The 27,952-nt window shown below is 37.5% G+C and overlaps 2 protein-coding genes and 1 pseudogene across 2 annotated transcripts; 2 read left to right on the top strand and 1 right to left on the bottom strand.

Moving 5' to 3' along the window:
• Positions 1 to 6,344: 6,344 nt before the first annotated feature.
• On the top strand, positions 6,345 to 9,573 carry LOC110910114 (mitochondrial zinc maintenance protein 1, mitochondrial). Its single transcript, XM_022154821.2, has 3 exons — positions 6,345 to 6,688; positions 7,366 to 7,715; positions 9,319 to 9,573. Exons 2-3 carry the CDS (start codon positions 7,463 to 7,465, stop codon positions 9,393 to 9,395), a joined length of 330 nt encoding a protein of 109 aa, XP_022010513.1. The 5' UTR covers positions 6,345 to 6,688; positions 7,366 to 7,462; the 3' UTR covers positions 9,396 to 9,573.
• Positions 9,574 to 13,680: 4,107 nt separating this feature from the next.
• LOC110910113 (60S ribosomal protein L22-2) lies at positions 13,681 to 16,919 on the top strand. Its single transcript, XM_022154820.2, has 3 exons — positions 13,681 to 13,820; positions 13,936 to 14,184; positions 16,599 to 16,919. Exons 2-3 carry the CDS (start codon positions 13,958 to 13,960, stop codon positions 16,741 to 16,743), a joined length of 372 nt encoding a protein of 123 aa, XP_022010512.1. The 5' UTR covers positions 13,681 to 13,820; positions 13,936 to 13,957; the 3' UTR covers positions 16,744 to 16,919.
• Positions 16,920 to 17,512: 593 nt separating this feature from the next.
• On the bottom strand, positions 17,513 to 27,952 carry LOC110913151 (annotated as a pseudogene).

Here is a 27,952-nt window from a genome sequence, read left to right as displayed (position 1 = left end):
TTAATTAATTCAAAAGGGTATATTAGTAATTGTCCATTCTTATCAATTAATTGATTTCCAAAGATAACTGCCAAAATTATCAGGCGATATATTAGGGATGTGATTCGAATTCGATTTGTTTTATACATTTAATTGTTTACGGTAATTTCTTGTTGTAGTGTTATATTCTCCAGTCAATAGTGTTATATTATGTACAGGTATCTTTAATCTCCTTTTCATAGTGTTTTATCCCCATCAATAGTGTTTTATTCTGTATAGTGTCCTACAGTAAACAAATAGTGTTATATCTTTCTATAGTGTTTTATCATGTAATATACTGTTCCTTTCATAGTGTTTTATCCTCATCAATAGTGTTTTATTCTGTATAATGTCTTACAGTAAACAGATAGTGTTATATCTTCCTATAGTGTTTTATCATGTAATATACTGTTCCTTTTCATATTGTTTTATCCCCCATCAACAGTGTTTTATTTATGTATAGTGTCGTACAGTAAACAGATAGTGTTATATCTTCCTATAGTGTTTTATCTTGTAATATACTGTTCTTTATAGTGTTATAAAAAGTTGTTGTGAAGGAAATTGAAGAATTTATTTCAGTACGAGAAATTCGCTGATTTTTTAGGAGATTGATGGGGGTTTTGAAACAGTTACCATAAATTCACTGATTTATAGGATATTGGTGGGGGGTTTTGAAACGGTTACCATATTTGAAACGTTGGAAAAGTCACTATTGCCCTTTAATTTTACGTAAGGTCCTTCTAATTAAAACACAATTTACATTTTATACCCTATGGATCTCAACCATTAGATCAAATATCCAATGGTTTAAAACACTTCTTACCCTTCTCACATTTTAGACATTTTTTACCATATCCCTACCATATATATATATATAATGTTGATGTGGCTTGGCCACGCCAGCCCAGCCACGCCCACCATACCCCCTACAACTTGGGTTTTGGTTTGTTGATCTTCAAGTTCCACGTGTCAACCCATGCCCCAAACCCCCGCCCCACCATACCCCACGGTCTAGCTGGGGTAGGGGCGCCCATCACTCACCTCCCACTCATCACTCACAACATCCAATCAAGTTCCACCACATCATCGAGCTTTATTCCATCACTAGTGATGGATTTTAGTGGAAATGTCCATCACTCACCACACCCAACAATTTCCCTCAAACAATCACGCGTGATGGTGGTCACACGTGCTCAAATCCACGAGTGATGAGAAGGAGTGGCGGTGGTGTATCACTTGCTATAACTCGTGATGGTGGTGGTATAACGGGGCACTCCTGGTGGCCTAAGTGAGAAGTTACAAATCCTAACTTCTCAAAAACAACTTCTCAATACACAAAAATAACTTAAATAAGCTAACCCAAACACTATAAAAACAACTTATTAATTTTTATAAGTCAATAAGTTATAAGTTGCTCCAAAATAAGCTAACCCAAACACCCCCTTTGACAAAAATCATTAAAAGGGAAAAAATACAAAATAAAAATTGGATGTTAACTGAAAAATCCGACTAGATTTTGACAAAATTAAAAACATAAAGACTCAGATTCAAAATATTTAAATTTTGAACTAAAATGGCAACAAAATTAAAAACATAAAGACTCAGATTCAAAATATTTAAATTTTGAACTAAAATGGCAAAAGTGACATGCGGAACCATTTTTGCAGTTTACTTAAGCAAAATATACAAGATGTTTATATTTATTCGTTTATTGTAGTTTTTTCATTTAAGATCATATATGAATATGATGGGCAAGGCTACTTATATTTATAATAGTTTATTTCATGAAAGGAAAATAAAAGACTATACAATTTGGTGAAATAGTTTGTGAGTAGGTGGTGATACTTCCCGTTACGATGAGTTTGTTACAAGAGAGGAATTTGGTTGTATAGGTTTGTACGATTGTTACTAAAGAGGAATTTGGTTGTATTAGAGTGGTGTGGCGGAACTAGAGTATTAACTCAGGGGTATCCTAATTTTTTTTTTCACTGTACAATCGTACAATATTAAAAAAACGATAATAAATAAATAAAGTAAAACAAATATCTAATAGATTTGTCATTTTTTTTTCATAGCTTGAAATCGTTCCATTACATCGTCATCTTTTACTTCACGTAAAAAATTCTTTTCAACCGTACAAACCATAGCATTGTTCAAAAATTCCGGGCTCATTCGATTGCGTAAATCCGTCTTGACAAGCTTCAATTTCGAAAAACATCTTTCAACGGTTGTGGTTGCAACCGGTAAAAACAAAGCTAGCTTCACTACCCGATAAACTGAAAGAAAAGAACTATGCATTCCCGTTTCAACCATAACACGCGCAAGATCACTTATTCTATTCAAGTTTGCAAATTTATCACCATCACTTATGGTGTGACGAACTGGGCAATTGGGATTTGGGCTTATTATTTTCAATTGATTGGTATCTTCGTAGTTGTGACGTGTAGTGCCTTAAAACTTCAAGGCAATTAGGCAATTATTTACAATCTTTTATTATTTGGGCTAACATTGGGCAACTGGGCTTATTATTTACAATCTTCAATTAATTTGGGCTAACATATTGGGCAATTAGGATTTGGGCTTATTATTTTCAATTGATTTGGGCTTACAGACTCTTTTTTAGGGGTGTCCTCGTAGTTGTTCAGGGGTATGCTTGGTATAAAAACCGAAATAAAAAAAATTTACACTGCCAATAAAAAGTTGAGCCGTAGCCTGTGCTACGGCTCGGACAACATTGTCACACCCCAACCGATGGCGGAATCATCGGGGCATGGCACTGAGCGAAACAGATTGTCCAGAAGTTTCCATAACAACTATCTATATAATCCAGTTAAAGATACGTCCCATACCGTGTCCCGAATAAACAAATACATTATTACAGATCACGTCCAAACAAGTAACTCCGTTCCGACAACTCAGATTTAATTTAATACAAGACATAAATATTGTTCAAATGCTCCTAAAGACCCATTCTGACAAGATCTACAGACAACTATGCTCTAGTTGATCTTTCCTGACAGACAACTATTTGTTGGGGGCCTCTAGAGCTTTATTCAAGCCTCGCTTTCCTAGCAAGCAAACATCTTAAACACCTGTCACATACGTTAAAATACAGTCAATACAAAAATGTAAAGGTGAGCATACAAGTTTGATATAGCATATAGAGTTCGAGTAGATTACGCATAACCAGCACGTACACAGAGGAAAACGAAGCATGTTAATTATCGACATGGACCTATCGATACCAATGACTGCGGGTTGACCGTCCGAGACGGTTCGCAATACATGATTACCACCGTAATCCATGCAAGTAATTGTCCTTAACAACCCCCGTGTGAACGGGTGCTGAGTCCAAACTATAGTACTATGTCGTTAAGGCAGGTAGACAACATTTCCACGTGTAAACACAATCAACAAGCATTCATTTAGTCACGTAATACATGCGAATCGGTTAGCGTTCAAATGATTTGAGTAGTGTGTTTGATAGTGATTTTGATAAGTAACGTATGTAACACCCAAAAGTGCTAAAAGCAAAAAGGGATCAAGTATACTCACAGCGGTTGATTGATGGATTGAAGGGAGCGCTTGAGAGTAGGGTTAGCCTGAACAGTTTGATAGCATAACGATGAATACACATAGAATGAAGACAAGTGTAAATGGGTCGAACAGCCTAGTCGATCGAACGGCAGGTTCGATCGGGTGGGTTGTTCGTTCGGCTGGACAATCCGTTCGGACAGCCTACCCGATCGGCCGGTAGGCTCGATCGGTTGGACTGTTCGAGTGGATTGTTTCTTCCCTTGATGTGTTTGTGTGTGAGAATTTGAACTTTTGAAGTTTTCGTTGCAGTATTTGAGAACACTGAAGTGTTCTTACCTTTCAGGGCGATCGATCGATCGATCGGTCTGTTCGATTGGTCGGCTTATCCGATCGGTTAGGAACTTCAGTAGTAGCCCTCATTAGGTTGTCACTCGATCGATCAGCCTATCCGATCGAGCAGCCTGTTCGTTCTGATAGTATGTTCGATCGGGTGGCACCACAATGCGTTGAACGAGTTGAAAATTGATTAAGTGTTGAAGCATAGTATCTCATGATCCGAAGAGTAATGTTTACCAATCGATTAGGTCGTTCGATCGGTCATTACTTCGTTCAATACCATACCTTATGAATTTGTCAAGGTGTGGGGCCACATGCTAGCCGATCGGCTAGCCTGGTCGATCGGCTGACATGTCCGATCGGTTGGGCTGTCCCTTCGAACAGCCTAACCGTTCGGTCAGCATCCTGACCTGGTTGGCCTGTTCGTCTAACACTTGGCTGTTCTGTTTAATTGACGTTATGTTGAGGTAGTTTGGCAACGAGTTGAACTATGACACTTTCGTTCTTACTTGTTTCTCCTGCTCGGACATGATTCACCCAAGTCCGGCCGGTGAATGGTTCGGATCGTTAGTTTAACGTTTAACCCGAAGTCGGTGAACCTCGTAGATAGAACCCGAATCTTGAACCACCCAATCATTAGAACGATCGGTGAGTTGGCTCAGGCTCCGTTTCTACTGGTTTGAAGACATTGAGTGTAAAAGAGTTGAAAGAAAGTTGGAAATCCTCCTTTCAATCCTTTACATCATGTGAATGTTTAGATCTTTGGTAGATATTGACTTGTTTATGTGGAAATCGGTTAGATCCGTGCTATTCATGGTGGGTTGAGGCCAAACATGGTGTTCTTGAAGAACACCATGATGACATCATCCTTGAATGCTTAGATCTTGATGATTTCACGGTTAGAAATCAAGATTTGAAAGATAGAAAGGTGTAGAAGTGTGCATTGATCAAGAAAGTACAAGATTTAGGTTGGAAACTTACCGAAATCGGAAGAAATATGAGGAAAAGAGGAGGAGCACGAGCTGGTCGGTCAGAGCTTTCCAAAAGTGGAAAGGATGACAATGACAGCCCTATTTATAGGCTCCAAAAGAGGAAAGGGCTGGCCGATCGGCCATGGATCCCGATCGGACAGCCTGCTCGATCGGACAGTCCGTCCGATCGGCTGGGCTGTTCGATCGGCTGACAGCCTGATCGATCATCAGCCTGGTTCGAGTGTTCGGTGCGACGATTTTCGATATTTCGATTTCAATTTAAGACGTTACGAGTACGATAGAGTTTCCTATTCAAATTACTTTCAGTCCCAACTACTATATCTAACATACAATCTCCTATGATTCACCCCATCCTTGTGTTACCATTTGTCGTAGTTCGATTTCGATTGTATTCGATTTGAGTTTCGATTGATTCGATTGAGTAACACACCAAACATGAATTAAACACGCACATGTAGCACATAAGGCACACACACACACGTATACAACAACCAAAGTTCGCATAATTCGAGATTTGAGTTCGATGATAGTTAGATCGGTTTGATTATAAATTAGTTAACTTTATCACATTGTTACTTCCTACTAATCATAGTCGTAAATCGGTTCGCGTTGATAAAACATTCGATTACTTCGATTCTTCCTGATTACAACACTTACTACAAATAAAACTGAAAATAAACCATCTATAGTCAAAGAAAGTCAAAGTTGACTTGTACTTTGACTTTGACATTCGAAAACATGGGGTGTTACAAACATAAGGTCCGCCCTGTTGTATTGGTTTGTACAATATCGTATATAACAATCGAAATTAAATACCCAAATACGGTACAATACTGTATGATTGATTTTAAAACAAAAAAGACGAAATATTGATTACAGATAATACTCATTCTATGATAATGATTTTTATAAATAAAAGGGCGTACTTTAGAGTGGGTTATAGATTGAGATTATGTTTTGTGGTTTAACATAACGCTCCACCATGTTGTTATCACGTAGATAATAGGCTTTAACTAACATGCTCTTTAAATATAACGTTGTGGTTTAACTAAAAACTAAAATAAATTGGGGTCATTTACATATATCCCCTTATTAAAGTCACTTATTACATATTTACCCAATCCTTAAAATCAATTACATATTTTCCCTCCCTAACACACATATATATATATATATTACATATTTCCCCTTCTTAATCTATATATATTACATATTTATCTATTTCACTAAAATTACTCTTATTAAATTATTTTTCTACCCTTAATAAAACTCATTTTAAGTTCTAATATTTAACTAAAATTAAAATTATCATTTTAAGTTTTAATATCAAAGGAAATCAATCAAACAAAAACAACAAAAAAAATAAAAATAAATAAGAACAAACACAACAACAACCTTTTATCAATAAGGATCAACCTTAACCCAAAAACAATATCCATCAGTTTATGTTTTTCAAAGAATCGAATAAGACTTGAGTAAAGGATTAGGACAAACACCATTTTATCAAAGATCCAGAACTTCTATTGCTATCCCCCCCAAAGACATTCGACTGAGATATCCCCAAATCCAATGTTCCTTTTTCTTTTCTTTCAATTAAACACACACAGGCCCACGTACTACACGAGAGAGAGTCGGAGAACACAGAATTAGAGAGAGAAAGAGAAGTGTGTCTGAGAGAGAAAGGGGACCAGCCATGGCCTCCGGCCGGCCACCCGATTCCGGCGACGGTTGTGATGAGTGGCTAGAACAAGTAGGATCGTCGCACCCGACGACGGCATGACGGTTGCAATGAGTGGCTAGAACAGGTAGAACCGCCTTCATCAGATGTTGTATGTAGATGTTGTCCAGCACATCTACGGTACGGTTGCCTGTAGATGTTGTCGTGCACAACCTTAGGTCTCAACATGTAACTGATTAATAAAAAAAAGAGTTAATTGCTCGGATGGTCCCTGTGGTTTCATGTTTTTTCACGTTTAGTCCCCACCTTTTGAAAATAGCAGGTATGCTCCCCATAGTTTGTCATTTTGTTACTCGGATAGTCCCTAAGTAGATGTCACTTAGTTTGGAAATAGCAGGTATGCTTCATATGGTTTGTCATTTTGTTACTCGGATAGTCCCCAGAGTAAATGTTTGGGGACCATCCGAGTAACAAAATGACAAACCATAGGGAGCATACATGTTATTTTCAAAAGGTGGGGACTAAACGTGAAAAAACGTAAAATCACAGGGACCATCCGAGCAATTAACTCTAAAAAAAATTACAAAAGGGTAAATGGGTAATCTTACAAGAAAAGGAGAAATATGTAAATGATTTTAAAGGGTGGATAAATATGTAATAAAGGCTTTTAATAGGGGGAAATATGTAATAATCCCAATAAATTGTATTTGGTTGATTTTTTGTGGCCCCCACGTTTGCCCTAATATAAAAAAAGTATAAGCCTTAAGAGTAAAAATACAAGAACTTGAGGGACCATACTTGCAGATATGCCTAAACATCAAGGGTCAGTTAGCTCCAAATCAAACCGGCGTCGTATAGGTTCAGGTATTCTTTCTGCAAATCGGCGATTTGATCTGTGACAATGGCGGCAAGGGTTTTATCATCGGAAGCGGTTATAGCTTACCGGAATCTGCTCAGAGCCACTCGGAAATCGTTCGCCGGAGACACCGTGATGCTCCAAGGATCGGCGGAAGAGGTGCGGAAGAAATTTGAGGAGAATCGTCACGTGACATCGGAGCCGGAGATCCGGAAACTTCTAGACGAAGCACGTGAAGCGTCTGATTTCATATCGAACATGATTGTTCAGGCGAAACTCAATTCGCGCGGCGGTTACGGTATTATTATTATAATTATTACGCAATTTGTTACTTATGAATGTTATGAATCGCCGTTTGCAGAACGTGTGGTTTTTGTTTGGTGTCTGTTCACTGATTTATGTGATTAATGTAGATTTTAGAAGTGATTAGTTTCTAAGGTGCTATGTTAAGGAGTTTGAGTATTTTAGGTTTGCCTAATTTAGTTGCTGCTTGTTGAATCGAAACGATTGTTTGTGGAGATGTATTTGAATGATTTCGTTAGGCGTTGAACTTATGAGTTATGTGATTCTGTGATTGATGTGGAATTTAGAAGTGATTAGTTCCTAATTTAGTTGCTGCTTGTTGAATGGAGATCTTTGTTTTAAACACTGCATACGAGAAATCATTTCTTTGTGGATATTGATTCGAGCGGTTTCATTAGGCATTGAAGTTATGGACTCTACAACTAAGGCAATTGAATTCCAATTTGAAATGTCGGTTTTCTAGGGTTAGGAATTAGGATTGGAGGTGTAGCTCATTAATAATCATGCTTTAGTTCTTACTGGACATTAGCTACACCCTCATAGAATTTCATTTTCTTGAAATATTGGTTTAAAAAGAGTGAGGCACTCTGAGACGTTTTGGACTTTGGTCCCAAAAATCCGAAGCGCGAGACCCGCACACCACATACGTGAGGCGTGCGTCTATGTACAACCAGATAAGCCTTTATTTACAACTAGAAGCTGCATATCTTTCATATTGTTTACATATAAACCTATTTATCGAGTAAACCTTTCATAATATCTTCATCCCTTAGGTTGTTTTACAAAAAAACCCCAAAAGGACCCAAATTTTGAACGATTTTGTCCCAGAAGAACTACACGAAGCATGTCTTTTTTCTCCTGATGCGTTTCCCCCCCAATGCCTCACGCATCATGCGCACCTTATGAAACCAAGCTTGAAGTCAAACTTAAAGATTTCACTTTTTAGTTTTCTACGTGTAAGTTTTATAAGCATCTTGTTCTGAATTTATTAGTCACTAGCCAAAACTAATCAACTAGGTTTAGTGATGTTATCATGGTCATAATTTGTCTCGAGGCTGTTACGGAATCTGTTGCAATAAGCACATCAGTTCTTTTTCTTTTTAATATGGTCAAAGAGACAACCTTGTAACCAGTGGGACCAGATAAAGTGCATCTTACGCTGGTGGGACCAGGCAGGTGGCCTTCAAGGGGTTAAGACCGCACACAGTGTGGGCGTCGAAACCTGGCGTTGTTGCCAGTCCACGCCCGCTTTTTCATCCCGTGCCCAGCGTTGTTAACGGCGTTGTCCTGTGGGCGCCGGATTTCCACCGGCGTGAGCTAAACTTCGCGCTGACGTTTAACCCCAACGGCTACTTTTTGTAGCCGCCCAGTGGATTAATTTCATTGCAACTTTAGGACATTTTTAAAATTATCAATGCAAAAGTGTACACAGTTGTTATAATACGATGTTTATTTTGTAATATTGGTAGGTACGATGGTTATCTCGAGACCACATGTCATGCATGATGATTGATGATTAAATTTGTATTATCTACTTGTTATTGCTTTTGACATCAAGGTTCCAAGCTTAATTATCTTTATCTTAATTATCACTACAGAAGTGAAGCCCAGCAAGGACCATGCAGGATTAACACTTGAAGTCCCTTCTGAAGAAATTTTAAAAAAATCTTCTTGATAAAGAAGTATAAAAGGCTAGAAGCTAGTAAGTGAGCGTATTTGTTGTTCTGTGACATTATATGCTCATATTTTTTTTGTTCTGTAACCAATCATAATTTTTAAGTTTTCTTTCAATCAACTTATATAACTCTACCTTGAGTCATATTTTTCTAATAAATAAGACTTATTACATTATACCCTTTTATTTGCTCTCCATGAATTTGTAGCTTTAGTAGTTTTTATTGTTTTGTATCTGTTTTGCAAATACAAACCTATTTGATGCTATATAGGATTATATCCTATGTAGTTATTATCACGATATGTCAGTGATATATCGCTTATCGGACTTCAGGTGAGATATCGGTGCAAAATACCGGTCAGAATATCGGTACCGATGTTATTGGCGATATTGACCGATACTTGACCGGTTTTCCCGATACGAGTACCTTTCTTCTTAGTTCTACCATTCGTCTTTCTTCTTATTGCTGCTATTAGTGTTTTAAGTCTTAATGAGTTCCTACTTGCTACAATTGTAGTGTCTTGCAAGTTGCAAAAGGTTAATTTGTTAATGGTAGGAAAGTATAGTGAACTGTTAGTGTTAAATTGCTATATATATAAATTCAGCATGATATTAAAATTACCGATATCCCATCGTGATTACCGCTATCTCAAATATCGGTCCTTGACCGATGTCCGATTTTTTTTACCGCATTACCTACTTAGGTTATATCACTTACCGCTCTTTATTACCCTCATCCTGTTATTGTTTCTCAACACTTTCCACCTTATCCGAAAACCATTTCTCTTTAGACAATACATAAACATGTTCATCATTCGAATCATTTGGGTTGACCTATTACCCGTAATTCCGTAAACATTTTTTGTTCATTTTATATGAATAGTTAATTCTTAGATTCAAAAACCGAAACTATGTTATTGAAATAATTATTAATAGTTTTAAAATAGGGTAAATTACTTTTTGAGTCCCTGTGTTTTAGTGGTTTTAACCACTTGAGTCCAAAATCAAAAAGTTTAACGACCTGAGTCCCTATAAGCATTTTCTTTAACCATTTGAGTTCTTTTGAGTCCAAATTTTAACCTTTTGAGTCCAATTTTTTGGACTCAAATCATTATAAAATGAACAAAATTGGACTCAAAACGTTATAAAATAAATGACTAGGGACTCAGGGCGTTAAACTTTTTGATTTTGGACTCAAATGGTTAAAACCACTAAAACACAGGGACTCAAAACGTAATTTACCCTTTAAAATAAAATGATTTAGGAGCTCTATATATTGAAAAGTACACTTTGGATGACTTTAAACACATTTGACTTGTTTTTAGCTAAAACAATCATTTGAGTTTTAACCCGGTTGGCCCGTTAAAATTAACCATAATCTAAATAGAACCATTGACCAAGTAAATGAATTAAATTGTCACATCAACAAGTTTCTTATGATTTTTTCGTGAGACATTGTAATAGGAATGGATCGAACACGATGGGATATTTTGCTTGGTCTTTTTTTGATCTCTTTGAGTTGTTGCATGGCTACGAAACCAGTTATGGTTTGTACTAGGTTGACTTGGATGACAAAGAGTTGACTCGATATCCTAAGCTTTCCGCACATTGGTATGCCGCTTTTTTTTTTGGAAAAAAACATGAGTGACATTTTTGAAAATATGGATGCACAAGCAACTTTCTCTTCTACGTATTAGCTTTTGGCTTCCATATTGTTCATAAGGGGACTGGGGGTGCTGCCCATTTCTCCGTGATAGAACAAGTTCAACGCGTGATGGAATGCAACATACCACCGCCACCTTCATTTTTTCACGCGTGATTCTTCAACGCGTGATGGTTTGTGTGTTGTGAGGGTAATTGTTGGTTAGGGGGAAATTGTTGGGTGTGGTGGTGAGTGATTACCATTGCCACTAAAAAAGGTTGTGAGTGATGGAATAATGGTTGATAACATGGCGGAACTTGATTGGATGTTGTGATTGATGAAATTTTTGCAAGTGATAATCACCCCCTCCCCCCTAATAATACCTGATATTATGATTGTATTGTCCATTCAAAATGTGCACATGCTTTTTTTGCTTTACCATTCAAATCTCAAGTAAAATGTCATTTTCGTACCTGAGGCTAGCCTATTTTTTACGACTTTCGTCCAGGATACAATTGACCCTAATGCAAAAATAGAGTTCAGGCCAAACACAGAAGATGACCCACACAAAAGGAAACCAGACATCACAAAGGCCAAAGACCTTTTGGGATGGGAACCAAAGGTAGCCCTTCGCGACGGATTGCCTATGATGGTGTCGGACTTTAGACAACGGATCTTTGGTGATCATAACGACAACGGTGCCACCGTCACAGCCAGTGGCTTAGGCGGCAGCATGGAGTCATAGGATCATCAAGTCCCTTCACCCATTTTTAATGTTTAGTATAGTAGGGAGGTCAAAGTATTTCATATTTGAATTATTTTGTGTGTTTGGGTCTTATTTATGGTTCTGTATAATACCGTATAGTTAATATCAATGTTTTAAAAACCGGTTTATACCGGCCGGTTGAACCGGTTAAACCGGATGCCGGAAGCTTGACTGGCACAAGTCATACCAGTAAACTAAGAGAACGACACAGAAGTTGTACCGCCGGTAAAATGGGTTATACCGGTATCAGGTCAAAGGTTAAAAATTTGGACTTTTAATCTTTTATTGGTCCAAAAAATGACAATTTACCTTCTTAGTAAAATCTAGCGCCCAAAAAGGTGCCAATAATGAATTTTGGATTATTTTTTTTTTAATATGGATTAACTTTTGGAATATTTTTTAGGCAAATTGGAAAATAATAATCCCATCTTTCTGAAATTGGCCGATAATAATCCCAAGTCAGTTATTGGCCAATAATAATCTGACTTCGTCCAATTTTTTTGTAAAATAGTCTGCCGTTAAAATAACTTAACGGAGTTAAGGGTTTTTCCGAATTACAAACCGATGTTTTAGGGCTTTTGATCAGAACGAGTATACGAGTCGATTGATATAAAACTTACCTCGAAATATTGCCCCCCAACCCACGAAAACGGTGCTTCAATTCGGGTGTTTAACTTCCAATTAACAAAATTCAAGCCATTTCGAACACAATTTCGAGGTAAGTTTTACATCAATCGACTCGTATCCTCATTCTGATCAAAAGCCCTAAAACATCGATTTGTAATTCGGAAAAACACTTAACTCCGTTAAGCTTATTTTAACAGCAGAGTATTTTACAAAAAAAAATGGATGAAGTCGGATTATTATTGGCTAATAACTGACTTGGGATTATTATAGACCAATTTCAGAAAGGTGAGATTATTATTTTCCAATTTGCCTTTTTTTATTATGGAATAATGTAGTTTTGGATTATTTTTTGAGTAGAAATTATATTTAATAGCTTTATAGGGTTAATTAGTCAACCCGGTTGAACTGGGCGTTCAACCATTTCTAAGCCTAACCCGGTACAATTTAAAAATCGGTTTTTAAAACATTGGTTAATATTAAATTGTTGCATAAATATGCAATAATTTAAAAAGTGTACAAAACGGGCCTAAACCAATTTGGTTTACAAACCGGTCCGAGTTTTTTTAGTTTGGTCTTAAACCAGTCTGGCTCAAACAGGCCCTGATTAAGAATATACTTTAGGGTTGAAAACCCCAACCCCACCCAAACTAACCTGGATAAGGTTCAAAACTCATTTTAGCGTCTAAACCAGTTTTTATCAGTCTTTTTTGGCGGGCTCAAACCAGTTCAGGTGGAACTGATTCTCAACACAAGTATCCCAAACATATACCAAACCGTTTTGAGCCAAATGGTTTTTCTACCGGGTCGGTTTCTGAATAGCCGGGCCTAAACCGGTTTTTTCACACCTTTATATTTGACATAGAATAGAAGACGATAGAGGTACACAAACCGGTTAATCTTCATAACCAGTTCGGTTAACCTGTTATGACGGTTAATTTCACATTTTTTTAGTTATTAACCGATTATTGCTTTAATTGAACCAGTTAATAACTTTAACCGGGTTGGTTAATAACCAGTTTTTTTTGCCTTTTTTTGAATTTTTTGTTTTTTTAGGGAGGGGTGGGGGTGGGTAACTGGTTTAAAAAAACCGGTTAATAACGAGTTCATATACCAAAATATCTATAAGCGTTTACTAACCAACGGTTAAATTAATCACTAACCGGTTAATGTTCCATCTGTTAATAATGTTAATAACTGGTTCCAGTTAATTAACGGGTTTTTTTTTCCGGGCCAATTTACCCTCATAAATCATTCCATATTTGTGGGCCTTGTAGCTTAATTTCTATGTAGTCTTTTAGGCCCAATACACAATCCAAACACATAAACCCTAAAAAGCCAATTTCCACATTTCCCCCAATTCCATTTCGCCGTCTTCGAAACGAATCCACAGGTAACTTCATCTCCAATCTCCAATCTTCTGTAAATTTATTCAGTACTCAATCATTCATAACCTGTTGTCACATATAAACTTGTAAATCAACTAATTTTACCCTTAATTTGTATAGAACAAACGGTTTTGAAGCGAAGATGAGTCGAGGAGCAGTAACAAAGGGCGGGAAGAAGAAAACGGCGACGTTTGTGATCGATTGTGGAAAGCCGGTGGAGGATAAGATCATGGAGATTGCGTCGCTGGAGAAGTTTCTTCAGGAGAGGATTAAGGTTGGAGGTAAAGCTGGTAATTTAGGGGATTCTGTTACGATTTCTCGTGAGAAGAATAAGATCTCTGTTACTGCTGATAGCAACTTCTCTAAAAGGTAATTGTTTTTTTTTTTATAAAATTATTTGTGTTTTTGTACCCGAAGAACAAGTGATTATATAGTTTTTATATATATATATATATATATATATATATATATATATATATATATATATATATATATATATATATATATATATATATATATATATCTTAGGTTTTTAGCATTTCTTATCCAAAATATAGCTACAAATAAGGTTTATATACGATTTTATCTATAAGTACAAGCCCAAAAACCTATTCTACAACAGTTTGATGCTTAAAAACAGCTTATGTACATGAGGCGCGCGCCTCAGGCCTGAACCCCCTTCCTCTTGTAAAAGTGCGCCTCAGGTTACCTAAGGCGCCTCAGGCGCGCTTTTTAAAACCCAGGATTGACCTAATTCTAGCGGCGTTGAAACCGTCCTGTTGAATCCTATTTAAAGCTATATAGGGTTTAGCTCATGGTTACCTAAATCGCGGTACCCTCCGGTACAGGTACGCGCTAGTCGGGCGGTGGGGTACCGACTAGCGATTAATAGGGACTAATCGGAATGAATCGGATTGAGAATTTTATATGTAATTTTTAGTTACATATATACACACACATTTTTATATGTAGTTTTTTAAAGTAGACATGTTTTAACCCCTCACTAACCCATTTTTTAAATAATTGGAAGGAATTTATATGGTTTGGTCAAAATATGGCCGGCATCTAGCCAAAATTTGGCCAGATTAGGACCACCATTGACTGCCTAGCTACTAATCGGCCATTAATCGGTGAACCTCCGATTAGTGATTAATCGACGACTAATCGGAGACTAGTCGGGATTTTTACAACCACGGGTACGCGATTCATCAAATTGGGTGTGTTTGTACGAAGGGGGTAGGTTCATTTCGGTACGAACCGGTAAGGTGTACCATGTATAACCGATATGGTGTACCATGAAATCTGCTTCAATGTACCAAAATCATTCAATAACATATAAAATATTATCAAATAAAAAAACAGAAACATAGTCAAATAATACAGAAACATTGGAGGGTACCTTACATTTTGTACCGGATCTATACCCTACATTTCAATCACAATTACCAAACACTCCTCCTGTCTGGGCTCAGTTATGTTCTTAGTTTTGGTCTGAGTTGGAATGCACTGTCTTGTAGGCTTAACCGCAGGGGCGGAACCAAAGTTTATAGGCTTGGAACCAAAAGTTATTTGTTTATATATACAAAATTTAAGTAAAAAATGAGTTGAGGCCTTTAGTTGTAAGCGGTAGTTGGAGGATTGACGACTCTTTGACTAAAAGGTTTGGTTCCACTAGTGCTTAACGGCTAGCCAATATTTTGAGAAATTGCAAACCGAACTCTTAGGACTTGGGATTTAGGGTTTGGAATAGGGCTGTTCATGAGCCGAGCTAGGGCAAGCTCGGGCTCGGCTCGCTTATAAACCGAGCTGGCTCGGCTCGGCTCGGCTTGGTTTGGCTCGATTTTAAAAATAAAAATTAATACATATCTCTCAAAATTAAGTATTCTAAAATATTATTCAATACTTCAAAAGAACATATTCAAAATAAGTTCAACCTAATACATTACAAGCCAAAATCACGTTCAACAACGCAAAATAGGTTTTATATTTCAAGTAAATACAATATTTGTTCATTAGCATGGCAATCAACCTTTAAATATGTCATAGTTATCAAACTACAAGCCTAAATACATGTAAATAATAATCACTTTTTTGTAATATATTATGTGTATAAAAATAAAATATATTATAAGTAAAGTAATTCGAGCTAAGCCGAGCCGAGCTACCAAACGAGCCAAACCGAGCCAATTTGGCTCGTCACGAGCCGAGCCGAGCCGAGCTAGGGTTACTTTCTAACCTAGCCGAGCCGGCTCGGCTCACTTTCAAACCGAGCCATATTGAGCGAGCTTTTTCCGAGCTAAATCCGAGCAAGCTCCGAGTCGCGAGCTTTTTGGACAGCCCTATTTTGGAATTGCGTTTTTTAGTCAAACATATATTTTTTGTATATTGGAAAAATGATTAGTTTGGATTAAAAATCTTGCAGATTAATAACACCGAATATCTCAAAAACAAAAATACTATATACAGAATAATTGTTAAACAGCTGGGTTGGTTTACGCCGCTGGTTCTGTTGGTTGAACCTCTAAGCGTTAGACCGCCAATATTGAACAGTAAACCGAACCGTGTGAATCTCAAACCGGCTGAACCATATGACTTGCTTCAGTTTGGACGGTTCGGTTGTGTGAAAATTCATATTTTCGATGTTATCTATTTTAATGTTGAATCCCAAATCACAATGTCGTATCTGTTTTCGATTACGTGTGTAACCTTTTCAATTGTTTGCATTTTATCTTCACCATTTGCAGTAAATAATATTCTGTATACTTTTATTAACAATTATTCAGGTACCTGAAGTACTTGACAAAGAAATACTTGAAGAAGCACAATGTGCGAGATTGGCTTCGTGTGATCGCTTCCAACAAAGAGCGCAACGTTTACGAGTTAAGATACTTCAACATTGCCGAGAATGAGGGTGAAGAGGAAGACTGAGCAGAGCAGGTTGTGGTTGTTTTATGATATATTTAAAGACTTGTTATTGTTTCGACTTTTAAATATTATTTTGCAGTCAAAATTCTCGTTTATGTGCTTTAGCCTGTTACACATAACCCAAGTTTTGTTGCAATGTTAAACTTCCTCATAGTTCTATGAGGTGCAAATTTTTGAAATGTCATTAAAAGATGAGTCGTCGTCATCATCATACTTAATAAATCCCACCAATGGCAAAGCTAAGGTGGAGTCTGAGGAGTGTAGATGTAGATAACCTTGCCTCTACCCCGTAGTAATACAAAGACTGCTTCCAGTGAGACCCCCGGCTCGATTGTGGTTTTGTATCAAGTCTTGGACCTAGGGCACATGACAATTGGGGACAGAGACCAATTGGTGCATGTACTCTCGTGTGTGTACAGAACCTTTTGATTTAAATGGACCGGTTAAGGTTTTTTGGATATTGAAAAATTCAGTTTCAGTTTCTGTCTGGTTCTGCTTAATTGCTTATACCCATAGGCGACTCACTTAGTACCACGAGAGCCGTTTAGGTATAATAAAAATGGGCGTATATATCTTATGTAATACTTCCAAATCAATCGAGTTTTGAGTTAAGATGAATTGGTTCCTCAAGTTTTTATCTTAACGGTTCAATTGAATTTGTTCTCGTTTTTCATTCTTTATCATATGTATGTAATGCTGCTTATTCTCATGATGGACAAATGTGTAGATTTAAAAGTAAGATTAGAAAGGTATGGGAATTGGCCCGTCAAAAAAAAAAAAAAAAAGACTATTTACATAATTAACTCTATTATTTAACGGTATATGATACATCAAATATTGATAAATCAAACTATAAGTATGAAAAACTATTTGATGATTGCAAAAACATAAATGTGGTTCTTCATTGTTTCAATTAAATGGAACCCAAAGTTTTTGGAGATTAATGACCCAATGAAGAGTATAAGACTAATAATCGGCTATAAGACGCTCCCAAACTTTCAAGCAGGTACTGGAGTGCTATTATGTTGTTTCGACGATCTGTATTTCCAGGTGATGAATCTGCATTTACAACAAAATGCAAAACAAAAATTAGAACAAACCGGTCCTTATTTAAAATAGAGTAAATTACTTTTTGAGTCCCTGTGTTTTAGTGGTTTTAACCACTTGAGTTCAAAATCAAAAAGTTTAACGTTCTGAGTCTCTAGCCATTTATTTTATAACGTTTTGAGTCCAATTTTGTTCATTTTATAACGATTTGAGTCCAAAAAAATTGGACTCAAAAGGTTAAAATTTGGACTCATAAGGACTCAAATGGTTAATGAAAATGCTTATAGGAACTCGGGTCGTTAAACTTTTTTGCTTTTGGATTCAACTAGTTAAAACCACTAAAACACAGGAACTCAAAAAGTAATTTACCCTAAAATAAAACTAGAAACTTTAAAGTTTGTCGTTTTGCCTTATATTTGACCTCAAAAGGGTGAAAAAGTTAAAACTAAAAAGCTTGGCTAAAAAACGAGTCGAAAATAATCCTAAGAGATGAAAAACATTATAGGTGTTGACCCGACCTGACCCAAATCAAATTGTCATAGCGAGTTCAAATGTTACAACTTAAACTTCCTAAATCATTTTATACAAAATAATTAGATTAAAAAAAAAAAAGTTTGGGAGTCAACCCGACACGACCGGTTTGAATTGGCAAAGTGTGTTAAAATGTTTACATCTTCCTAAATTATTATATTCAAAAATAATTAGATTATTGATTTAGTAGCATAGTTTCTCAACCATACTTAATAAATGAAATCTTTATAAAAGTTTACATAAAAAGGATATAAAGTTTTGGGAGTCAACCCAACCCGACCCGACCCGTCTTATATTAACCAGATTAACTTTATTCATTTTTTATACAGATTGAATAACCTAAATAACACATAATCAACACAAGTAATATCAATTCATTCACTTGCCTGAAGAAGTCCCTCCACAAGAGCTCATACATCAACCAGTTCATCCCCGAATCACCACCATCTTTTCCAATCGAGCCAGCCGAAAACGATCTAAATTTCACTATTTTTGTTAATACAGTAGACAGATTTGAAGGCAAAATGCCCCATTAAACAACAAATGTAAAGGTCACATATGTATTCAACTTTTTTTTCATTAAAGTCAATAGTCAAACCATATATTATAAGTTTAAACTACTTTATAGCAGAGGCGCAGGATAGAAGGGGCCCAGGGGGTGTGCCTGACCCCCTCCCCCGAACTTTTCGCTCAGTAGTGTACGGTATGCAGTTTTCGCATAGAATTTTTTAGGTATATACGTTTTCAACCCCCCGGTTATATAATTTTTTTTAGGTATATACGTTTTCGACCCCCCAGTCGTAAATCTCAAGCTTCGCCAGTGCTTTATAGGTCACCAAAGTATGCATCTAGTTTCATTTAAACTACAATTATAAATGAAACATGGCCTACAAAGCATTTTATAAATGTGAGTCGCCTTAACGAAATATAGTTGAATACTTGGGTGACCTTCACATACATTATCGATTTATCCCGAAACAAATATATAAAAACTATAGTGAAAAACCCGGGCATACCTAGAAGCGGAGTTTTTCAATTCGTCAAACACTGCGCGAGGAGAGATACATCCTAATGCAAGCCACGGAGAGATTTTGCAGGAAAAACTTGCACCATAAACGCTATCGTTATTTCCATCATTGGTTTGTTTCGGAGGATGGGCTTGGCATTCGGCTGCAAACTTTTTAAGCCTGTTTAATGCTTCGGTTTCACCGCCTATAAGGGGGCCATTAATGACCGGTTTGACCTGCACAAAAGTCAATGACATTATCAGAATGTAGTCATGTACCAAATTTGGGTCCGTTGTCGTTTTAACAAAGATCCATAAACGCTATCTTGATTTCCATCTTTGGTTTCTTTTGAATTTTACGAATTATCAATCTATTAATGCGATAAAAACATATTTATCAAACACAAGTTAACATGAGCATTTGTGAAGAGCAGTTCGTGAACCGAACGTTCAGCGAACAGTTCGTGAACCGTTCGGGGGAAATTCGTTTATGTTCGTTCGATTAGCTTAACGAACGAACACGAACAAAAAATTTAGTTCGGTTAGCTTAGCGAACGAACACAAACACATGTCTCGTTCGTTCGACTACGTTCGTGAACGTTCGGTAATATGTTCGTTTACGTTCGTTCGTGTTCGTTTGATTATATCAAAAAAATAATAAATAATAAATCTTTTTTCTAAACATATTGAAACTTGAAACCCTATTTTTTTCTAAGTTAACATTCTTAGACATTTTTGGGGATAATTATGTCTAAATTAGTTAAACTTGATTCATCGTTTGGTGGTCTAGTAGACTTCTTGTGTTTTGATTTATCATTTAATGGTTGTATTTAACTACTTATATCCAGTGTTTAAGGATAACGATGTTTTTCTTTTTTTTTTTCAAGTTAAACGTTCGTTTGCGTTTGTTTTTATTTGCTTGTGTTCTTTTGTGTTCGAGACCAGTGTTCACAAGTTGTTCGTGAACAACTGAATATCCTTAAAGAACGAACACGAACATAAACTTATGTTCGGTATGCGTTCGTGAACAGTTCGCGAACATGTTAATTTCCTTAACGAACGAACACGAACATGGCCTTGTTCGTGTTCGTTCGGTTCGTTTACAATCCTAGTAGAATCCACAAAAGTATGGTAGTACAATCAACTAATCAAACATAACTAACTATTCAAAACCTAAAACAATATTAATCTTAATTAATTCATGGCTGCACACATGTTGAGCACTTGAGCTAGGCCCAAGTTCGGCGTAAGAAAGTTTCAATATTGATTCGCAAACACATTAGCTCAAAAAACATTCATGAAAACTGTTAGATATAGTATACTTAACTCAAAGTCAACACAACCAGTTATCATCATACTAAAAGATGCAGAAGGTTCAGCGTAGAGGGGGCAATCTTGACCCAAAGCCTTCCAAATGGGTTGGTTTGGGTTGTTTTTAAAATTATATGGGTTGGTTTGGGTAAGATATTTTAATTAAATGGGTCATAATGGGTCACTTGAAATTTCATCTTGTTATTTTCGGGTCAAAACGGGTCGACAACATTAGAGAAATGGGTCGATGTGGGTTAGTGTTTTAAAGAAACGGGTCAGGTTTCGGATCGGAATGGGTTTCGAGCCGGCACAAGTATCCGCACGAGACGGGTTTGGATCGGAACGGGTTCAGTTCAAATTGAGTTTCGGGCCAAGACGGCTTTCGGCACGACACATGTTTTGGATCGGAACGGGTCGATTCGGGTCGGGTTTCGGGCCGACATGGGTTTCTGCACTGGACGGGTTTCAGATCACAACGGGTTTTGGGCCGACACAAGTTTCCGCACGAGATGAGTTTCGGGTCGGGATGAGTTTCGTACCGTTTCGACCCGTACCGTTTCGATGCGAACCGGACGCGTACCGTTTCAACCGGTATCGTTTCGACGCGAACCGTTTCGACGCGAACCGTTTCGAATACGCGAACCGTTTCAACCCGTACCGTTTCGAATCGAACCGTTTTGACGCGAACCGTTTCGATGCGTACCGTTTCGACGCGAGCTGTTTTGACCCGTACCCGACCCGAAACCCATTCTGATCCCAACCCGAAACCCGGTCGTATCAGTTAGCATGGAGATCGAAGGAAGAAGCTTCTACTTTGTTGTTGCTCACTTGGCATCTGGTGAGAAGAAGGAACCAACAAGTTTCTGAAGGCACTGTATTGTTATATTATCATTTCTGTTATGTTAGTGCACGACACGCTGTTAAACCTGAATATAATTAGAAGATAAACCCATTGTCTAGAAATGATAATATAATAATATACCAGTGTTGATTCAAAGGGTAAAAATGTCGTTTTGATGACAACAAGATGTTATAGATGCAGCTATTCAAAATAGGGATGAGCTCGGTACCGTCCGGTACCGAACCGGTACCGGTACCGAAAGAACCGGTACCGAAAATCCTCAAAAGTGGGTATCGGTACCGGTACCGAAAGAACCGGTACCGAAAATGTTAAAAGTCGGTACCGAATCGGTACCGAAAAGGTACCCGGTTCGGTAAATTCGGTACCGGTACCGGATCCATTTTGCTCATCCCTAATTCAAAAGACTTCATGGAGTAAAATGCTCACAGACAACAAATGATCAACTTCTCCATGTTGGGTTAATCGAGTTAGTGAAGGCACTGTATAGCCCGTTAACGTCCTTGGTGTACAATCACTTTAAAAAAAAAAAACAATTTTTAACCAACCCGACCCGACCTGACCCGAAACCCGTTCTGACCCGAACCCATTCCGACCCGAACCCGTTTCGACCCGAACCCGTTTTGACCCGAACCCGTTTCGACCCGAACCCGTTTTGACCCATGACCCAACCCGACCCGATCCGACCCGTTTGCCAGGTCTAGTTCAGCGCTACAAAAACTGCATTGCGTACAAAAAAAACTGGGAAAAAAAGGGTCAAAAGCTGCGAAAAAACTGTCTAAATCAACCTAAACTAGTCTAAAACGGGCTTTTTAAGCACCTTGCGCCTTAAGACTTTGACTACCTAGCTAGTAATATGCTTAGAGCGCGTTTCTAGATATATCATGCATTTAAAGTTGGTTGATGGAAGGTATTAATGGGGGCCATGAGTTTTCCGGTAACATGTTCTCACACGTAAAAAAAAAGGTTCGTTGCTGAAATTGGAAAACATATAAAGCCCGTTCCTTTCGCACAATTTGCTCGAGTTTTTGTTAATTTAAAGTCAACTCAGCTAGTTATATGCCTAGAGCTCATGTTATATTTAAACTTGATTTACCCTTATTCATTTGCAGCTAGGGCTGCAAACGAACCAAACGTTTGACGAACAGTTCGTGAACCGTTCGGCGGGAAGTTCATTTGTGTTCGTTCGTTTACTAAACAAACGAACACGAACAAGAAATTTCGTTCGTTTAGTTAAACGAACAAACATGAATAGAGGTCATGTTTGTTCGCTTATGTTCGTGAACGTTCGGTAACGTGTTCGTTTGTGTTCGATACTTCATTAGTGTTTTTAGTTTTTATATTTAATTAAATACTTCAAAATTCCAACAAATTAAATATCTAATAAGTGTCGGTGTATTATATATTCTGTTCATGAACGATTGTTTGTGTTTGTTTGTTTCCATTTGTGTTAATGAACATTAGTTTGTGCTCGTTTGTGTTCGTCAACGTTCGTTGTCTAAAATTAACAAACAAACACAAACGAACACGAACAAGTTCATTTCCTTAACAAACAAACACGAACATAAAATCTCGTTCGATAAGTGTTCGTGAACGGTTCGCGAACACATATATTTCTTAACAAACGAACACGACGTTCGTTCGGTTCGTTTGCAGCCCTATTCTTAATTCTTAACTAGCACAACATCTGAAATCCATACCTGAGCCATATTAGCAGTATGACCAAGACCCAAATCAGCCAAAGATGGAATCTCACCAACCTCCACATTCCCACAAGAAGGCAACCCCTTCAACTGATCAACACACTCAACTGCCCCCCTAACCTTAACCCCCTTCACTTTCTCCCTAAACCCCCCATACTCACTTGGCATATTCTCCACTTCAAATGGCAAATCATCAACATGATACAATGTACCCCCCCAACACCACTTAACCTCCACCCCTTCATCTTTCAAACCACTTTCAACCTTCTTTTCACCTCTAACTTCATCCTTACCCACCCCCTATGCATATACACTCCTTCTGCCCCAACCCTCTTCGCCAGTTCGACTAAAACCGACTCGGGTTTACCGACCCGAACGACAAGATCCGACCCTTTTGCCTGGAGATTTTTCCTCAAATCAGACACAGATTCAATCAAGAATGAAACTTTATTGCAAGATTTATCAAATTTATCAAACCCATTTGGGTCAAAACAATAAACAGGTAAAACAGAAACGGATTCGTTATTGGCTAATGTTAAAGATTCATTATCTTGAACACGGAGATCGGTACGGAACAAGACGACGGAGACACGGCGGAGAGCGGCGGCGTTTGAGGGGTCGGAATGGCGGCGAGGGGTTAGATATAATGGGTCTTGAAGTGGGTTTGCTGAGAGGGTTGATTTTAGTGACGATTTAGTGACGGAAACAGGGGTTGAAGAGATGGAAAGATTGGAAATTGATGTGATTTGAGTTGGGATTTTAAGGGTTGGTTTTAGTGACGATTTAGTGATGGAAACAGGGGTTGAAGTGATGGAAAGATTGAAACTTGATGCAATTTGAGTTTGGATTTTAAGGGTTGGTTTTAGTGAAGGAAAAAAAATATTCCTGCAAAATATTTTGGGGCTCCTAAAACGACATTAGGCTATAATGACATGAAAAAAAATTATAAGAGTAAATTACACAGATTGTCCTTTAATTATACCCTAAATTGCAGTCCTTGCCCTTTCCCTTTAATTTGTGCAGGCCATGTCCTTTAAATAACAAATTTGCACACTCCTTGTCCTTTGCTCCAAACCCCATCCAACAACCCAGTTAAATGCACCCATGTGCCTCTCACATGATGGGTAAAATTGTAATTTACCCTATATAACTATTCTTTTAACTTGTACGAGATAAATGAAACTTGTACGAAGAATTACAACTCAGCCCGACGACATTTAAAATTTAAAGTGGTAACAAACTTTACATTGATTTATATATTGTATAAATATTCATGCAAAATATTTGGGGGGATCGCCTATATAATTTTAAAATTTTCGGACAAAAATCGAAAACTATACACTTCTAACCGAAACATTGGAGGGGGCGAGTGCACCGTGCACCCCCGGCACCTACTAACCTACACCCCTGGTGATAGTGGGTGGTAGTGGTGCCAGTGGTGGTGGGTGGGCGGTGGCAGGTGGTGTTTGGCGGTAGCGAGGGGCGGTGGTGCAGAGGTGGCGGTGCCCGACAATGGGTGGTCGACGGTGGCTGTGGTGGTTGGTGTGGCGGAGGTGATATAGCCATATAGGGTAAAAGAAGAAATGAAATGGAAAAAAAAACAAGGATGTAGATAGAATGAATTTTAGGTGAAATAGACAAGGTAATAAATGATTTCATTTCATTAACAAACCAAACATTTTTTTTTCCATTCTCTCACAATGGTTCATTACATTCCGTCTCTAATTCCTATGTACCAAACAACAACTGTAGTCGACTAACGCCCTCATTCCACATGGGGGCGCCAAAGACACCCATCGCTGCCACAATTACAGGCGTGAAGGAGAAAAGAGACAAAGCCTATTGAACATCAATCAATCACACATTTTATTATTATTTTTATTTTAGTTAAATCAGTTGTGAATGTTTGATTTAGTTAAAGTTTTATTGTCTACCTAGTAGTATTTTTTACACTTTTTAGTTAAATCAATACACTTGGTATAGTTAATGGGATAAGGTGAAGATGCAACTTTGTGTTAAACATGTGATCTTTAATAACCGAAAATAAAAAAAACTGTAAACTATAGAATTATATCTACTAAAAGGATTCAATCGTTTATTTCATCACCACGAAGGTTTAGTGGTTGACCTAAAAAATATTTGTTGGGGGTGTAGATAGGGTGTTCAACCATATTTTCAAATGGTGCGGTCGGATTTTTTGTCTAAAATATACACTAATTTGTTTTCAAAAGGTGCGGTCGCCCACCTTAGCCAAATGGTAGGTCCGCCCCTGTGAAGGCTTCGACATTTGTATTTATTCGTATGACACATATACTATAAGTCTATAACAATTAGGTAAAATTTTCATAAAATAAGGTTAAAGAGAATATGGATCATGATTAAGACTGGTGATAAAATAATATTTTTAAGTTTTATAGATTTTGTGGCTATGAATAGTCACCGTATGGCTAATGTCGCTAAATATTAGGTGACGACTAGACAAGTAGATGCATGATTAGAATACTCTCAAAAGAAAATGTGTTTTTAAACTTTAAATGCAATGAAAAAGTCGTTTTTTTAAAGCGGTTCGGTTTTTAAAACCAACCGGTTTTTTTTTGGTGGGGAAAATTTTGTTTAACCGGTTTTACATAGTGGGAACCCGAACTGATACTAATCGATTTAGTTCGGTTAAAAATCGATTTGGGCCAAAAATACCGGTTTAAACCGATTTCGGTTTTTAAACTACATTGGACTAGGGACTTGTAGAGATAACCACTAACTTGGTGCTGTTTTTTTTTATATAAAGACTTTCCTGACCTCTTATGTCTACGTCGCGCAATCCTTTGGGTCTGAAGACTTTTTATTTTTTCGAATACCTTCAATAAAAAAGGTTTTGCACATCCTTTTTTTGGTGCAGATGTGGATCAAACTCTTCTTACCCCTTTTGTTTTTTTTGCCAGATATCAGAAACACACAAAAACTCTAGAGCTGTTTTTCCATCTCCTCCATCCCAGCCGCCGCCCCCTCCTCGCGTCACCATCTTCACAACCACCAATCCGAAACCGTCATATGCGCACCTCATCGTAAATCTTTGTTCGTCGGAGTGTTCCGTCGTGCTGCACAACCTCACCAACGAAAGCCGTTGCCATAGTGACGTACACCGCACCGTGTACCAGCGCCGCTATGTTCTCGTAGTTATCTTATTCGATGCATATAATCACATAAAACGCATATAAAACTCAGTATTTAAACACATTAAAGCTCGGACTTCACCCTCTACATCACTTCATTTATAACAATACATCTAAAAAAGGTGTTGCTTTAATAAAAATAATAACATTTAAATAAAACGTTTTACGAAAAAAAAAAAAAGTTATGAAGCTAGAGAGTGAGTTTTTCTGGTTTAATTTATTCATTAAAGAAATACCAATAGTAATTAACATCTTGGAAACCACAGATATAACAACATTAAATGAAAACTAGCAACATTAAATAACTAATATTAAATAATAACAATGGTTTCCTTCATCTACTATAAATGGCCCCACACCACCCCATTCATTCCACACTTTCTGTGTTCTTTTTTTTTCCATCATTTCTTTTTCTACATCGAGATTTTGTTAGCTTTTGTATTTTTTTCTACATCAAGGTTTTTGTAGTTTTTTTTTTAATTTCTGATAATTGTTTTATTTGTATTTTGTGTCGGTTGGTTCGCTCATGGGCCCCACTAGGCTGTTACTGAGCTGTTATGGTTTGTTTCTCTGGTGGGCTTGTAGTGGGCCTCCGGCCTTTTTAATAAAAGTGTTCTGTGAGTTTGTTAGATCCCAATTCCATTTCACTCTTCACTCAAACTGTTCCTCTTCTTTCCCTCTCAAAAGTTGATCTCTTCACTCAAACCGACTCGGGTTTACCGACCCGAACGACAAGATCCGACCCTTTTGCCCGGAGATTTTTCCTCAAATTAGACACAGATTCAATCAAGAATGAAACTTTATTGCAAGATTTATCAAATTTATCAAACCCATTTGGGTCAAAACAATAAACAGGTCAAACAGAAACGGATTCGTTATTGGCTAATGTTAAAGATTCATTATCTTAAACACGGAACAAGACGACGGAGACCGGCGGCGTTTGAGGGGTCGGAATGGCGGCGAGGGGTTAGAAATAATGGGTCTTGAAGTGGGTTTGGGGAGAGGGTTGATTTTAGTGACGATTTAGTGACGGAAACAGGGGTTGAAGAGATGGAAAGATTGGAAATTGATGTGATTTGAGTTGGGATTTTAAGGGTTGGTTTTAGTGACGATTTAGTGACGGAAACAGGGGTTGAAGAGATGGAAAGATTGAAACTTGATGTGATTTGAGTTGGGATTTTGAGGGTTGGTTTTAGTGACGATTTAGTGAGGGAAACAGGGGATTTAGAGATGAAAAGATTGAAACTTGATGCAAATTGAGTTGGGATTTTGAGGGTTTGTGGGATTTTAGGGAGGGAAAGTGTGATTGATGTGAATTGGGGGTTTGATGGTGGTTTTGTATCTGGGGTTTGTGAATCTTGAGGTTTTGGATCCATTTTTGGTTGATTGGAGAATGATGAAGGTGAAGATGATGAATAATGGATGTTGAATATGAAGGTTTGGATGGTTGAATTTGAATGTTGATCTTTCTGGTGTGAAGTCTGCTCTGTTTTTGGTGTGGTTGGTGTGAGAAGAGAGGAAGGCGGACTGAAGGTTGGTGGGAAATATAATAATGTGCAGTCTTGTTTAAAGATTTAAAAAGTTT

The sequence above is a fragment of the Helianthus annuus genome, chromosome 15 (genome assembly GCF_002127325.2).
Source record: "Helianthus annuus cultivar XRQ/B chromosome 15, HanXRQr2.0-SUNRISE, whole genome shotgun sequence".
NCBI classification, from domain to species: domain Eukaryota; kingdom Viridiplantae; phylum Streptophyta; class Magnoliopsida; order Asterales; family Asteraceae; genus Helianthus; species Helianthus annuus.
The sequence above is the reverse complement of the archived record's forward strand: the minus strand, read 5'-3'. Positions and strand labels throughout refer to the sequence as shown.

What these genes read in the sequence shown, in the direction of transcription:
- LOC110910114 (XM_022154821.2), top strand. Translation starts at nt 7,463, where the DNA reads ATGGCGGCAAGGGTTTTATCATCGGAAGCGGTTATAGCTTACCGGAAT. An exon ending in CAATTCGCGCGGCGGTTACG is followed by an intron (nt 7,716 to 9,318) that starts GTATTATTATTA and finishes TTATCACTACAG; the next exon opens with AAGTGAAGCCCAGCAAGGAC.
- LOC110910113 (XM_022154820.2), top strand. Translation starts at nt 13,958, where the DNA reads ATGAGTCGAGGAGCAGTAACAAAGGGCGGGAAGAAGAAAACGGCGACG. An exon ending in GATAGCAACTTCTCTAAAAG is followed by an intron (nt 14,185 to 16,598) that starts GTAATTGTTTTT and finishes ACAATTATTCAG; the next exon opens with GTACCTGAAGTACTTGACAA.